The sequence below is a fragment of the Dermacentor silvarum genome, chromosome 2, assembly GCF_013339745.2.
Source record: "Dermacentor silvarum isolate Dsil-2018 chromosome 2, BIME_Dsil_1.4, whole genome shotgun sequence".
Taxonomy (NCBI): Eukaryota; Metazoa; Arthropoda; class Arachnida; order Ixodida; family Ixodidae; genus Dermacentor; species Dermacentor silvarum.
In genome coordinates, this window is record NC_051155.1 from 103,361,529 (window position 1) to 103,378,576 (window position 17,048).

Here is a 17,048-nt window from a genome sequence, read left to right on the forward strand (position 1 = left end):
GCATCGAAACAGACGGATCCCGCGTCAATCATCGCGGCCCTTACCCTGTATCGTCTTCTAAACGCAAGGTTATAGAAGACCAAGTCAACGACATGCTCGCGCGGAACGTTATAAGGCTTTCAGCAAGCGCTTGGTCTTTTCCTGTTGTCCTCGTTAAAAAAAAGGACGATTCGGTACGCTTTTGCGTCGATTATAGGGCACTAAACAAGATTACCCGTACGGATGCCTATCCGATGCCTCGTATTGACGATGCTTTGGGTACCTTACAAGGTGCCGAATACTTTTCGAGCCTCGACTTGCGTTCTGGCTATTAGAAAATCCCGATACATGAGCCCAACAAAGAGAAGGCGGCGTTTGCAACACCTGATGGCCTTTTCGAATTCAATGTAATGTCTTTTGGTCTGTGCAATGCGCCCGCCAAATGTGAACGAATGATCGATACCATACTACGCGGCCTAAAATGTAAAACCTGCCAGTGTTGCCTGAACGACATTGCTATCTTTTCGTCCAGCTTCTCCCAGCACCTGGAACGTTTAGACGACACTATCACGTGTATTGCCAATGCCGACCTCCAGCTCACTACTAAGAAGTGTCGATTTGAGAGCCACATCATCAAAGTATTGGGTCACATCGTCAGCAAGCACGGCATTGAGCCAGATCCCGACAAGGTCGCTGGTGTACTACATTTCCCCCAACCAACCCCAACCTAAATACCTTCGCAGCTTGCTCTGATTAGCATCGTAATTCCGCCGCTTTGTCCGCGATTTCGCGTCTATCGCAGCTCCTCATCATAAACTTCTGGACACGACCACACCATTTGCTTGGACGAATGAATATGAAAGCGCCTTTCAGACCTTCAAGCGATGTCTCATGTCAGGACCAGTGCTTCGTCACTTTGATCCCACAGCCTCCACTATCCTACACACTCACGCAAGTGGGCATGATATCGGCGCTGCCCTACTGCAGCAGAACCACGCGTCTGAAGAGGAAATAGTGGCCTACGTGAGCCATACTTTCTCCTGCTGAGCGAAATTATACTATCACTGAACAAGAATGCCTTCCATCATGTTGTCCATACAAAAGTTTCGCCCTGATTTATATGACCGCTATTTCACAATCGTGACTGGCCATCATGCTCTGTGTTGGTTGTCCTACCTGAAGAACTTGCCCGAACGCCTCGGCCATTGGCTGCTGCGTTTCACGCCTCCACTGTCACATATAGGTCCGACAGACAACACCAAGATGCTGACGCTTTATCTCGCTGCCCGCTGTCGCCAAATGCGCACGTCGCACCTTCCATCTTTTCGGCACCTACCGGCCAACCGACGAAGACGATGGCTATTAGCCCGGTACGGTTCGTGACCTCGGTAGACTTTCTTTCGTAAGGAGACCTCGCCTCCCTCCAACGGGCAGATACATACTGCCGCATACATACATATTGACCGGCTTATCCGTCATCCCAACAACCGCTTAAGACTACAACTTGCACGGTTTAAACTCCATGATGGATCATTATTTTGGCAAGTTTACCACTCTACCGGTCACCGATGGGTCCTAGTAGTCCCTCGCTCACTTCGACTGCAAATTTTACAAGCGCTTCACGATGACGCAACGGCTGGTGACTTAGGAGTTCACAAAACCTACGACCGTATTAAGACTCACTGTTTTTGGTCTGGGCTGTCCACTATTGTTGCCAAATACGTCGGATCATGTGCGTCATGCCAACACCGAAAACATTAGATGTTACTTCCCACCAGCCCTTTACAACAATTGCTGTGCCCATCGGTTCCCTTTGAATTCGTAGGTATCGACGTATACGGACCCCTTCCGCTTACACTCGTGGGTCATCGCTGGATTGTCACCTCCATGGACCATCTCACTCGCTACGCTGAGACGGCAGCTCTTCCTTCTGGTGCTGCCTCTGAAGTCGCCATGTTTGTTCTGCACGCCATTATCTTGCATCACGACGCGCCTCGTGTTCTTCCGAGTCACCTTCGCAAGGCATTTCTCTCGCATGTTCTTTCTGAAGTCCTGCAGGCCTCTAACACCATGCATAAGAGCACCTCAGCGTATCGTGTTCAGCCCATTGGTTTGTAACGCTCGGTGTACGCTCGGTATACCGAGCGTTTCCATCGAACTCTGTTCGACAGGATTTCCATGCATGTTAAGCCCGACCAGAAAAACTGGGACACTATACATCATTTCGTCACGTTTGCTTATAACACTACCCGTTCAACGCGCAACAAACTACAACCCTTTTTCCTCCTGTACGACCATGCGCCGTCTTATATTTTGGACACCAGCTTTCTCTCTACGCCTTCTGCTCCATCCACATCTCTACCAGACAAGTTCGCCGCCCGCGTCGCCCACTGCCGTGAAATCGCCCGCGCGAACACCGCGCCTATTCAGGACAAGAGAAAAGTCCGTTGTGATGCAACGTGTCGTGTCATTTCATTCCGCCAAGCTATGAAGTGCTGCTCCTGTGGACACCTGTTCGAGTACCGGGGCTATGTGAAACATTTATTCACAGGTATCTCGGTCCGTGCACCATGTTTGAAATAAGATATGCCGTAAACTATCGCGTCGCTCCTGTTAGCTCGGCTATAGACGTTTTAACGAGGGCACTTCCGACGGTCTGGCGTTGAGTATGTGTCAGTGTTGCCTGTTTGGTCTGGACTGCAAGCATGCCTTGCGCTTGCGTTGCGGAAAGGCAGCTTTCCTTCGATGTTTCCGTTTATTTTTGTCCCAAATCACTTACGCTCATAAATAATACCATATACTCATGAAAAGTCTACAGGCCAGCACTGTGCAGTTTATGGGTGCACAAACAACCAGCGGAAAAGAACGATTTTGGGGACTATAGTGTGTCCACAACACAGCACTCCGCGAGAGCATTGCCGATGTGGTATGTTCACGCTGCACCGGTTTCCTGCATCTCCTGATTTGCGGCTTCAATGGATAGCTGCTGTGAACCGGAAAGATTTTACAGTGTCCTCGTGGTCACGAGTTTGCTCACGACATTTCGTTGGCGGAAGACTGACAAGAACGCCGTGCCCGCGCTGCATTTGGGCTACGAGAGAAAAGTGAGTTCCCGTTCTTTCTTTGAAAAGCGCACTAGATCATTTTGTTCAGGCTTCTCGTTATCTCTAGGTGGTTTTGGGACGGCGTCGTCTGGTGAGGCACGAACACATCGCGCCAGCTAAGAAGGTACTCAAGCGTGACATTGCAGTGGTCGTTGTAATGACTTTGTCTACTTGCTTTTCAGCCGAAGCGCATGCCCAGCGACGAGAGCGCAGGAACTTCTGACGATCGGTCCTTAGATTCTGGCTTCGAGGCCTGCGCACATAAGGTCAGTCTGGAGCCAACATTTTCGGTAATTCAAAATATTGGACCCAGAAAAGTTGGAGTGTTAGCTGCAGATTGCGCAATCGTACATTTACGGCGCGATGAAAGCCAGCCGAAAAACGAAAATCACAAGGAACAGGACGCTGTCCAGTGCTAGTTAGCGGCTTTTGCATCAATAGTTTCACTGAAGGAACACCCTGTCTCCTGTCGGCATACGCAAGCAGGAACTAGTGTTTTGTACAATATGAATGCCTGAGGAAATAATACATGACAGATTTCATAAAACCCTGCAGAATAGCAGATGAGATAACTTTCTTACCTCAATAAAAAATCATGAGTAAATTATTTTACCGTACTCCAAGAGGGCCATATCTCGAGCCTAAGGATTTCAAATTAGAATGCCAAATATTTCCAACCACTTCGTGGCAGAAGCAGGGACCCATCCAAGGCTTTATCAAAGTGAGCACTCGCATTTACCTAACTCTTCACAAATGCTGTCAGGAAAGAAGTTCCTGAATACATTGGTGCTTGAAAAATTGGCTATTGTTACTGTCACTTATGCGCTAACAACAATCTGGATGATAGAAGGCTAACGAATACTCGTGTACATGTATTTACTTTGTTTCAAAATATGTTGTGACGTGGTAGCAGGCAGCTTAGCTTCAACTTCCCCTGAATGGTGATATTCTAATTCCCGATCATCAGCTGTCTATGCATGGGAGGAAGCAGCGTAGGAGCAAAAGACAACTAAAGAATTAAAGAACAGACATACACTGCAGTTCACAAGAAACAATTGAGTATGCTGGTTTTGTGCCGTGGAAGAGGTCAAGAAAGCAAAAAGGACAGCCACCACACAGTGCAGTGTGGCATCTGGCTTTCTTTTTGGTTATGTGCTTTTGTGCTGCTTGTGTGGTGCACACATTTGTGTCGGTTAATTGTCTTGCAGTCTAGCACTGCGTTTTTAACATTGCAAATCAGCCAGCCCAAACGTGCAGGGAAACGTTTTTTAGGCATGTGGGCATGTGGGCATGTTTTAGGCATGTTTTTTAGGCAAAAAGCACACGGATTTTTGATACAGTTTGAAAGTTAAATGTAGTTTTGCCTCTGATAAAAGTGATGCCTACCAAAGAGTAGAGAATTTTGAAAACACACCTCAGAATTAATGAAGCTGTAGCATGCCAAGCTGATTGACGTGATATTTTTCATCCAGGAGCCATCTGAGGGAGCACAAGCAGACAGCGAATGCTTTGAGGACACAGACGTTTCCACTGTGAGTAGCCACAAAGCTTTTTATCTTCTAATGCTACAGGGGTCTGTACCACTGGTGCACACCATATCTGCTTGCTGACGAGACGAGAGCATGCTATGGCTTTTTTATTCTCAGTGACAGCAGTTTTGCCTCTCATAAAAGTGATGCCTACCAAAGAATAGAGCATTTTGAAAACACACCTCAGAATTAATGAAGCTGTAGCGTGCTGAGCTGATTGACAACGTGATATTTTTCGTGCAGGAGCCATCTGAGGGAGCACCAGCAGACAGCGAACGCTTTGAAGACACAGACACTTCCACTGTAAGTACCCAAAGTATTTTGTCGACACATATTACTGTAATATATCAAGCCCTGCTATCTGAGCTTATTGGTTATGTGGTTTATTTTACACAGGTACAACCCGAGGGAGCACAAGACTGTCAGCAGTTTCGAGACGCACACTTTTCCACAGTAAGTGTCATCAAAGCATTTTATTTGTTTTGCATTGGCTTCAGGGACCACTTTCATGGGTGGACACCTGTAAGAGATGTTACCCGCTGACATGACTGAGATGATAGCACGCTATGGGTTTCTTACTATCAGTGACAGCTCTCTTGCCTTTGATAGAAGTTGTGCCTGTCGTAGAGCGTGAAACGTTTTGAGAACACTCCAGACTCCAGCTAGAGTTCAAATGAATAAATGCTTTGCAAGAGAGCACAAGTTAGACCATAAAACTGCACACATCATCATTAGCAGCAGCATAACTGTGTCCTGCAGGACAACGGCTTGAGTTGACCTCTAATTTACCTACCCTGTGCCAGCTGTGGCCACCTTATCTCCGCTAATTTTTTTGTCATCTGTCTCTTTGCTACCACTGTCACACGTTTATTCTCTTGGAATCCACTCCATTACATTAAAAGACCAGCGGTTACCTCGGATTTCCATTACTTGCTCTGTCCACACTCATTTCTTATTCTTCATTGCTGCTAGGATATCTTTAAGTCATGTTTGTTCTCCTACCCACTGTATTCTCTTGTCTCTTAATGCTATGCCTGTCATTTTTCATACCATAGCTCACTGCTCTGTCTTCAATTTAATTTCAAGCCTAAGTTTCTGCCCCACAGGGTGAGTATTGGCAAGATGCAATTATTACATGCTTTCCTCGTGACAGATAGTGGGAGCCTACTAGGCATTCCTGCATCAACTTTTATATTACAGTATGAGTAATACAGGTAGCCATCTGACATGTTAGGGTAACTAAGAGCGTGGCAAGGTATCTTTATCTTAATCACAATTGCAAGTCATTACGCAGCGAGCACATAAAAGAGAGGACTACAAGGCACGCTGCGCGTATTAGTGAAGCCCAGAATGTGTGCAGTTACCACTGAATAAATGTCCATAATGTAATTCCTAAGTGGATGAACTACAGCGTTTACTCACATTATGCAAACAATTCACCACTGTGCACACTGGTTTCTAACTGTAGGACATTTTGAGAAAAGTCACATTGCACAGTGAATAAAATTGCTTGGCGGTGTTTCTAGTGCTCACAGTCTCAGGACACCTGTTTCCGAGCTAAGTGTAGACAGCAGTACCCGTATTAAGGAATACCCTAAGCGCAATAACTACAACAGGTAATTTCCTTCAACAGGTCTCGACAAAAGACAAGTCAACACAGTGGGAGGAAATTGGCAACAATGACCACACCTATTCCCAATCTGGGCCACAATACACTTTCGGAAAGCAGAAAGGCTTGTCATCAAGCTTGACAAAAGAGGACCGTCAATTCTATACAGGAATCTCGAAACCCGTCTTTGACAGCTTAGTCAAAGCTGTAAAAATTGAAAACAGCAAGACCTTCCTAACACTCTCAGATGAGGACCAACTGCTACTGACGTTAATGAGAATGCGTCTTGGCCTGCTTAATGGACACTTGTCAAGAATATTTGGAATTTCCCTATTTCTTTCCTTTTTTATGTATTCTTTGTAATCTGTACTTTTTATTTTTGGTCCCACTTCTGTAAGAGCCTGTCAAGGCTTACAGTATTAATAAATAAATAAAAATAAAATACGTGCACAAGCTGTTCATGCGCACCCTGTCTGTGTTGCACAAGGTTATGAAGACAGTTGTGGTGTGGCTGCCACGATAACTAATCAGAAACAGCATGCCAGAATCTTTTGCTCAGAATGCTTATGAGAAAACAACCTGCATAATAGACTGCTCCGATGTCTTCCTTCAGCGGCCTAAGAAGCTTCTTGCTAGAGCTCAAACCTACAGCAGCTATAAAGCGCACAATACAGTCAAGTTCCTTACTGCCGTTGCACCGAATGGCTATGTGATGTTTGTGTCTCGTGCATAGGGTGTAAGAGTATTCGGACGAATATATAATGGGTCACTGTGGCGTGGAAGACTTCCTAGGCTCAGGTGATGAAGTGATGGCCGACCGAGGTTTTGTGCTGAGCCAATATCTTGACGTTCAAGGCGTCAAACTCAATGTGCCTTCTTTCACAAGAGGTAAGCGTTAAACTTACCTCTCTTGTTTTCAAAACTTCACTTATCTGTTTGTTTTACCTGCTGTTTCTTTACAGGTAAGTCCCAGCTCAGTGAAAGTGAAGTAACTCAAACGAGGAGAATTGCGTCTGTGCGCATACACGTTGAAAGGGCCATAAACAGAATGAAGACATTTCGAATATTCAAGCAAGCCCTGCCAATACGATTATAGAAAATCACAAGTGGCATGATATTTGTCTGTGCTGGCCTCTGCAATTTAAAAGGCCCTTTAATTGCCAGATGTGTCGAAGGAAGGGATGAGTAGGCACACAACCATGCAGTTCATCACAGTATCATTCTGGAAATAAATCTTAAAGCACTGTGTGTTACATGGTTAGACATTTCTTTACACAAATTGGGCTGGCATGCACTTTTCCAGCGCTCCAATGTTCAATGTTACTAGCAATCACAGTTCACATAGTTTCATATACTCCTTACACAATGAAAGTTTGCCTTGTGCATGCTGCTTTTCAATTTCCGGCAACAGCTCGCAGAAGTAAAACTTTTGTAGTCTTGGCACTTGAGCAGCTACAAAAGAGCTTTCAAAGGGCACCGTTACTAGTGCATCACTTTTTACACTCAAAACTTAAAAGTAGAATAGCTTGCCGCCAGTACGATACATCTGGAATTTCACTTGGCCATAATACCTATTAGGGTCATTCTCTGGTAGTATGTATTTATCTCAGACTTCCTTCACATCATACTTCCCTGCCCTTATTAGGCCTACTGCATCCATTACATATGGGCATTTCACTTCTAGGAGTGCGTCAGCTGCCTGCAAAACACCATCAGGTGAAGCAGACAGCCTGGCACTGTCACATGTACAACAGTGCCACAGCGCGTCACATTTAGCCCAGTTTTTTTAACTGCTCACGCGCAACAGGATCGTAGTTATGGCCGTGTTTTGTAGCAGCATTCCCTAAAAACCTGGGTGACAACATGGCTACCACTGCAGCTTTACATGAAGTTGTGCTCTTTTTAGGCACTCTTTTACCATTTGATCCCGTTAGCCTCAAGCAGCGAGCAACTTTCCAAAGCGAGCTGCCCTGCTCTCTTGTGTTGTCCTCAAGGCATGCAGCAGCTCTTGGTGAAATATCTATAAACTTTGTGTAAAAACTGTTGCACCGGTCACAGCTCGCGGGCAGTGTACTGATGTCGTCATGGGCGCAGTGCTGCAAGTCATCATGGTCAGCCAGGCGGGGTACAGCTGTAAACGTTAGTGTAGCAGTGTTAATGGAAGTGAATCTAAGAAAGCATGTCAGTGGAGAGACTGCAGTGCAACTTATTGAATATGTAAAGCTAACAACATGGCTATCACTGCAGCTCATAGCTTTAGAATAAATCTGGCCTTTAGGAACTAAGAAGCTAATTTTAGCATCCAGCATCATCACCAAATGTAAAGCTATAGGGAAAATACTGCCACTACAACAAAAGATTCATTAACGAACTGACATTTCGATGCCAATTCGACAGGTTCTTTAGGGTGGACATGTTTTGGAGGCAAGTCTGCCGCAGTGTTTACGTTTCAAGTGTAAAGCTGTCACTTGCAGAATACTGTCATTGATGTTTCACAGCAAAACATGCATCAATGGTATTTTTAGCCAATTAATCCAGTTACATCACTAAGTCAAGCTATCCGTTTACTTTCTTAAGCTGTCACTTGTGGTTCTGTAATCACTGGTGGAGTTTCATAGGTGCTACGAAGCATACCTGGTATGTTGAACAGCTCAAGGTAACCGGAGTTATCACGCAACTTCTTTATGTCAGCTTCAGAAAGCAGCACTTGCACATTTCGCGCCGGACGCTGTACAGCCGGGTCAACAGTTCTTTTTTGAAGCTTGAAGTTGATTGCCTCAATTTCAGAGGGCTGGACGTTTCGAGTTGTACCCTTGTTCCATTTTGCAGCTTCGTCGGTACAAGTCTTTCCAGTCAGGCCACGGGAAACAGCACAGTCTATTTTCCAGAGTACGGCACCTACATGGCTGCAAACTCTGGCTTGTCCAGCCATGCAGGTGCAGCCTGCACTTAGAACTTCACCTTGCTTCTTTGCGGACACCCACACACGAAGAGGCTTGCTATTTATAGCTTGTGAAGGCGTGACATCTGCCTTTAAAAGCCCAATGTCTTCATTCACCATGTGCAGGAGAACTTTGCCGACCCAGCCTGACTGCAGATAGTTGTATGACTGCAAGGACTTGTAACATCGTACTTCTTGCAGGTCGCAGGCCTTCGAATGCACTAAATAATACACTATATCTGGTCCCCTAATTTCAAGCCAGTCCAGCATGTCCTCGGTCCATTCTTTAATGTCATCCGGATGGGCATAAACGAAGTTTTCTGCAAATAAAAAATAGGGTCAGTCACCCTATGTTTGCGTGTAAAGCACCGTTTTTTTCACATGCCCACTCATGCTCCTTAAGACTTCCCTGCAATTATTTTGCTAAGTACCTCTGCTACAAATGAGCTTCTGAAATAGCATGCCGGTGAAGAAGGACTTGGCATTTCTGTCTAATATGAACTAATGCACACATCAGTTACATAACGCATTTTGGTAAACCGTTTTTGGCACATTTGGCACTTGCGAGAATTGTCAGCTTTTCGATGCAATATTTTCTCGTATGTAGTGGCAGAGACTACATTTGTTATTCTTTCAAACACTTCATTCCACTGCCCAATACGGGGGTCACACAGCGCACTTTTGAACGTGATCGAGCCCGGTCTGGATCAAATTTCTCGGTCGCGATTGGCTTCTATGCTCAATCGGCGGAAAGGAGCCGATCGCGGTCGAAAATTTCGATCCATCGGGCTCGATCGCTATCAAAAGTGGCAGTGTGACACCGGTATGACACATTGAAGCATTCTGCGAGAGAACTAGTCGGTAAATACATTTCGCAACGATCTGGAAAAATCGTTTCCTAAGATGTATGCAGCCGCTGTGTCCACCAAGACATTCTCTCGACGTTCACACGCGCCTTGCGCGGCCCCGCACATAAAGGTAATTTCGAAATCTAGCACCTGGGCTGTATCAATTGCGCTGACATCTGTGATCGTTGTCGCGCGTCAGTTCGCTGCAGGTACCGCGCTGCTCGAGCGTCACGCTCCTGCTTTGACATTTGGTTATTAGCACCCTGCGCTGCACCAAATTCAATAAATTTAGCATGACTGATCTGCTGAGCTGCGTCGGAAGCGTATGGAGTAACCACCGCATATCTACCAACCGATGGCACGTGTCGGCTGGCCGCGGGCGCCTAGTTCTAGCTCGACAGCTACGTACGCGTCTGCTTTCGCTAAATGAGGTAACCCTCAACCGCGACGGTGATCAGATTCAATCTACGACTACAGTCACATTTGCTCAGCAATAGCAATGAAAAATACTTACCGCTGATTAGCACGCCAAGTCTCGACGAAGCAGACGCTGGCTACCACCGCTACCGACGACGAAATGTCAGATCCACTGACTGGGCTTGCTGTTCCCATTGCTCTTACACAGATCGCTCACGCGAGCATGTGAAAGACGTAACAAGTCAAGCGAAGCGGAAGAAAATTGAAATAATCCTCTGCGAACATCACACAAACGAAGTGCGGCCGGCCTGCTCTCTCAAAGCCCACAGTCCAAAATGGCGGCATAACATCTTCTGACGCTAGACGTCGCCCGTGTCGGGCAATGGCGCTACTCAAACGTCGGTTTGTGAAAAGGTCTATACTGATCGCTGTTGCCGCAGCACGGGAATGGTTCACGTCTCTCGCCTGAAGCCGTAACTTCGGCGTTCGTACCGTTTCTGTCTGGCTGCCTTGCCGAACGCTTTCATGAGGAGGGGTATTTAGTGTGAGCGCTAACTGTGTAGTTCATCGTCTTCATCTGTATACACCCATCGTCATAATCATCATCATCGTTTGTTCGGTTCATGCTCGTTGGTTGTATCGCACGGCTGCGTCGAAATGCAAGGGTTCTGCCTTCGTACCGGGTGTCGTCTTACAAGATAGATAGATAGATAGATAGATAGATAGATAGATAGATAGATAGATAGATAGATAGATAGATAGATAGATAGATAGATAGATAGATAGATAGATAGATAGATAGATAGATAGATAGATAGATAGATAGATAGATAGATAGATAGATAGATAGATAGATAGATAGATAGATAGATTAGATAGATAGATAGATAGATAGATAGATAGATAGATAGATAGATAGATAGATAGATAGATAGATAGATAGATAGATAGATAGATAGATAGATAGATAGATAAGCTGAAAAAGGCTGAAGTTGGCAAAGAATCCTAGTCACATTATAACTTTGAAAAGTTATTAGTTTGGTTTCGCCAGGCAATAATAAACCACTCGGTAACGTTCACATGGCTGTAACGTAGCACCAGTGCTTCAGTTGACAGTTAACCCGGACTGCATATTCAGCCCTTGATCACGACACACAATCTGCTTAGGTCATTTTGTTTTAGCGGAAAACCACTGGCAGAATGAAAGGAAGTGTTCAGAAGGTTCCTGTTCGTTGTATAATTTTACCGTGAAATCAATGAATTCACAGATATGTGTCGGCTTTTAACAGGAATCATTCTCATCTCATTATTCTCATTAGGCCAGTTGTTTGAACTTCTACGACTACAAGAAAATCAGTGTGCTACAAAACTATTTCATACCAAAAGATTCCCACATTTCGATTAGTCCACTTTAAATGAGCGGTAAAATCTATGGCATCACTGGAAACAATTCAAAGCACAACTCCACAGAGTAACTCTGGACCACGATCACTTGCGCGTATAGATAACGGAATCTACGTGTGGGACGGAGCTATTTCCAGGGCAGTACAGCTAAGCCAAGCAGATTCTGCGTCGACATCGCGTTGACAGGAGGAACAGTCGTACAGGGTTCTTTCTATCAATGCGAGAAGTCTCCTTCACAAGAATAATATATTAGAAGATATGTTATTTTATATTGTCACTATGTCTTGGCTGTCACTAAGACCTGGTTATCCCCCGAGATTCGTTAAGCATAAATCGTTCCACCATCCCAGAAACTTCTAAAAAAAAAAAAGACCGAGATTGGCGGTCGCAGGGGCTTGTCGCATAGACTATGAACCACCACACTGATTGTGTTCTGCTGGACGAGATTCCTGAACACAAGCGCAATTGTTGTGAAACCAGCTACCGCAAATTTTCGAGTATCATTGGCGTAGTGTACAGGTGCCCACAAAATATCTCGGAACACCGGACCAGTGGCCTTTCGCTGGCGAAGCGCGCCGGTGAAAAAGTAGTGCCAGGGTCCGCGCATGCGCGGTCTCCCTAGCAAGCTCGCCTCGCTCAAATGTACGTACATCTTAATAGGTGTTGCCTTGCTCCAAATGAATAGCGTTGGGTGCCTTTTAGCGTTTTCAGAGGGGGGGTGCTGTGCGGATGCGGTCTCTAAAACGCTGTGTTCTTCTTCTTTCTGGGGTTTTACGTGCCAAAACCAGTTCTGATTATGAGGCACGCCGTTGTGGAGGGCTCCGTATTAATTTTGACCACCTGGGGTTCTTTAACGTGCACTACAACGCAAGCACACGGGCGTTTTTGCTTTTTGCCTCCATCGAAATGCGGCCGCCGCGGCCGGGATTCGATCCCGCGATCTCGTGTTCAGCAGCGCAACGCCTTAGCTGACTAAGCCACCGCGGCGGGTACTAAAACGCTGCGTACGCGCGTGTGCAGCGATGGAGCGTAAGCGCTCGTGCGTGTGCGTTAATGGGCTTCGACGCCTTTTAAAGCGAAATGCTTAACTCGCTCATTAGTCGCGGAATGTGACCAATGTCAACAACACTTGCGGTAGCAAAAATCAGAAAGCGGCATACTACACGTCTACCGTTCAATAAAGCATGTAAAAGTGAACTAAAAATCAAGTAGCTAAAAGTAATTAAGAGTAATTAGGAATTCCCAAAAGAAATTAAAAGTACTTAGGGTAATTAACAAGACCATGACACGGACATCATACGACGCCTTTATTAAAGTGTGCTAAAGTGAATTATTAAATATAATTACGGTTATTTCAATGTAATTAAGGGTTGCAAACAGTAATAGAGACTACATCAATTCTAGACTCCATGATAAGACTGCTCACGCCAGATTAAGACTAATTAAGAGTTTAAAACAGTGGTACATACAAATTAGGATGAATTGAAGACTCCGTAACAGCAATTAGGAAAATAATTAAACCGAATAACCACCAATCAATAGTCATTTAATTAATTAACCAAAATAAACGAGCGATCGCAAATGAAATGACGTCAACGCATTAAGGTTTCGCCGTCAAAGTCGTCTTAGCAATAGATAAGGGACGCCACTGAATGTTCTTTTTCATACGCATTTAATTCACACAGCTCACCACCCCCTTGATTAGCAACATATCACCACACTGAACAAAAAATTGAATGTTTGCGCCAACCAACGCAGACACGCGATCATTCCCTACTAAAGCTGCAGCGAAGCGCCCAGATTTCGTAAATAAATAGTGCACTATGCGATGTTCATTGTGACTGCGAAGCATTGAAGAGACCTTTATTATAGTGCCGCATGCATAAAATTAATTCCTGTGCTTGAAATTGGCGTGTTAGAATACGCCCTCTAATGTCATATTGAAAACTTTTATTACTGCACGCTGCATCCTTGTTAAAGGAGCCGTCGTGTTACAGTCAAAGTTTTGATCTTATTACCAAGGAGTAAATGTGGATCGGAATATCATTGCACAAGGACTAAAATACATCGCGCAGCACGATAATCCACGTTTAAAAGTGCGCTACAGTGCTATTATTGGCGAGCCGTGGCGGTCGCCCACATGAAAGATAAGCTATGAATTCATAGTTTCTTTAGGCGAAATAATTAACTCAGATGTTGTGCATGGTGAACATGCATGGAGCATGGTGAACTCACTGGTCACCACTCAGTTATAAACGCTCATGGATTCCATTCACGCAAGCTATCCAGACAGCATGATTATCTTTTAGAATGAATGCAGATACCGACGAGAATACGCCACAAGGATTACGCGTGCGTTTAAAGATAACGCTGCATAGCGTGCTCGCACGTTCTAGCCTACAGGCCCCGAACTTCCCCCCCCCCCCTTTCCCAGATGTGTTGTCGCAGGGCTAAGGGGGACAAACCGCAAGTGTGTTGACGCAAGTGAACGCCTATCTAGATGCACTACGGAGCGAGGCTTGCTTGCTAGGGATTCCGTGCACGCGCAGACCAAGGCTGTATTTTTCCGCGGGTGTGCTCCGTCGACGAGCGGTCACCGGTCTGGCCTTCCGAGTTATTATTGCGATAGCAATTATATGGACACTTCAACCAGATTTCTGCCGTCGGCGTCGCCGTCGCCGTCACCGTTGCCGTCGCCGTCGCCGTGAGGTTGCCTATAGATAAAATCTTCACTGCGCGCCGTGTTCCCGAGCGGAAGCGTGCGGGGACGCGCGCTATCACGGAGAGCGAACGCACTCAATCACCCACGCGCAAGCAAGGAAGCGGGAAGCCAGCGCCGGAGGGAGCGGGGGGGGGGGGGGGGGGGGGGTGCACTTCTACTCTGCCAACACCCGCGCTCGTCGCTCGCTCGCACCTTCGCTTATCTCCACACGGCTCTGATCTTTATGCGCCGTGCATTCGCCGCTCAGTTTCCGTTGAAGCGATAGACCGCACGTACCTTCGCCCGTTGCTGCGGCGTATGCGCTCGCTGCCAGCGTTTTAACAGTCGTTGTCTGCAGTCATTCAGTGTGATCTATTCATGTTTGTTTGTGCGCGCTCACACCACGCTTGTTCAATCAGTTAGTAATAGTCGGGCCACATTTTCCAACGCACGCTACACATGCAATGCTGCCCGGGTCGGCAGTGCAGCGCTACAGGTGTGTCCCTTCTCACGCGCTGCCCACGGGAAGCGCTTCTCATCAACACCACCGTTTCACACGCGCCTTCTCATGGTCATCGAGTCTCTCTTCATGTCGGTCTACTTACGCCGCAGCACACCTGCTTACTTAATCAGCTCATGTTTACTACAATTCATATTGCTACCAAAGCCGCTCACCTTACTTCGTATGCCATTGCTGTGTTGCTATCGCATTCGTTGCTTCGCCCTTAGGGCGAAACTGTGACATTTCTTTTGTGGGTACTTGTACATGCCTCCCCAGGAGCCCGCTACCCTACATGCAATCAATATCTGAGGAGTTACAGCGCCTAGTCAAGTCCAAAAACATTATTTTTCACAGGGGGGCTTAACTTGCCGCGTTTAAACTGGAATACATTCGACATATCATCTTCGGCGTTGGGCCGAAACCGCACGCCTTCTTTTCGATATTGCGTTCTGTCATGATTTAAAACAAATGTTGACGGCCCCAACACGTGTTGCTGGTACCACCCAGTGTATTCTTGACCTGGCTTTGTCGTAAAATTTACCCGACTAGTGTTCCGTAGAAATAGGCGATACAATTTCTGATCACAAGCTGGCTCATCTATAGCGTGAAAAATAAAAGCAGAACCGACGGCGCGGGCTTCGCAGTCTTTTCTTGACTGCACACTTGACTGTGACTGCACACTTGACTGTGATGACGAGTCAATTTTGGACAGCCTGCATTTATCTAACGGCGAAGTTGAACAGGGCGGTGATATATCGGCACTTTGTCATCGTGCTACGTCCCTAATTGCGGCAGGCATTTATACGTTCATCCCGGTTCGCAAAAGAAAGCCCGCGCGTGTACACCCTTGGATAATTCACGTGAGACCATTCGCTTAAAACGTCGTCTTTTGTGGAAGACGAAAACAAAATGTAGCGCCGCTAAAACCATGCTTAAGAGGGAGTCATTAATCAAAATGCGGCACGTGCGAACTGAGTTTTACAGCTTCAGACGTTCAAACTTCCGAAAAGAATCGCCTCAAAAGTTCTGGCGTTTCTTGTCTGATGCTGAATGTACATAAATCAATCGAAAATAGAGGGCATCGTAAGCAATAACACTACTGATATCGCCCATGTATTTGTCAGTACGTTTCAACCGACCTTCGTAAAAACCTAATAGCCTGCCCACGCAAAATTCTTTTTACAGTTTGTCTCGTGAAGATCCTGTGGTGCCTGATGTCGTCATGAGTCATGGAAGCATATTTAGATTACCTCTAAACGTTGACGTAAAACTTTATGCGGCGCAGATGGCATCTGACCCAACTCCTTTCTTCGACGATACGCTGAGGTGGTTTCAATTATCGTTTAACACTGTTTAGGCGCTCTTTACAACAGCCCACTTTACCTTCAGACTGGCTAATAGCAAGTGTAGTCCCAGTGCGCCAATCTGGGGACAAATTAACTGCTGCAAAATACTGACCCATTTCTTTATTATTTACATGCTATAAGGTACTCAAGCATGTAATAGCCAGCCATATATACTTAACTATTTCGAATCGGACAACTTGTTTCTTATAAGCTTGGATTCCGCAAAAATGTTTCCACAATACCAGAGTTATAATCAGTAATTCATGACTTTTTCTGCGCAACTGACAATTGGCTTAATATAGACGTCATTTTCTGGCGGATCCATCTGGAGCGTTCGATTGTGTTCCGCATAATTTGTTGATTGCCAGCCTGAGGGAAGTGGGACTTCCGGACATACTCGTTAATTGGGTTCCAGCATACCTGAATAATCTCACGCAATTTGTTGAAATCGAGGGAATAGGGTGTTATCAGGTGTTAGGTTTAGTGGTTACAGGTGTTATCAGGTGTTCCACAAGGTTCCGTGTATATTGGGACCATTACTCTTTTTCATCTATATATATGACATTGCTGCTATCCCGGCCGCGGCGGCCGCATTTCGATGGAAGCGAAGTGCAAAAACGCCCGTGTGCTTGCGTTGTAGTGCGCGGTAAAGAACCCCAGGTGGTCAA

The 17,048-nt window shown here is 45.9% G+C and overlaps 2 protein-coding genes across 2 annotated transcripts in view; one reads left to right on the plus strand and one right to left on the minus strand.

Moving 5' to 3' along the window:
• The window catches only part of LOC119440263 (uncharacterized), a 38,316-nt gene extending 30,999 nt beyond the window's left edge, over positions 1–7,317 (plus strand). Inside the window, exon 7 of the mRNA XM_049662838.1 lies at positions 7,184–7,317. Coding sequence (XP_049518795.1) covers positions 7,184–7,317 — 134 coding nt within the window. The remainder of the gene's footprint in view (positions 1–7,183) is intronic.
• Positions 7,318–8,793: 1,476 nt separating this feature from the next.
• The window catches only part of LOC119440264 (uncharacterized), a 58,954-nt gene continuing 50,699 nt past the window's right edge, over positions 8,794–17,048 (minus strand). The window contains exon 7 of the mRNA XM_049662840.1: positions 8,794–9,490. Coding sequence (XP_049518797.1) covers positions 8,794–9,490 — 697 coding nt within the window. The remainder of the gene's footprint in view (positions 9,491–17,048) is intronic.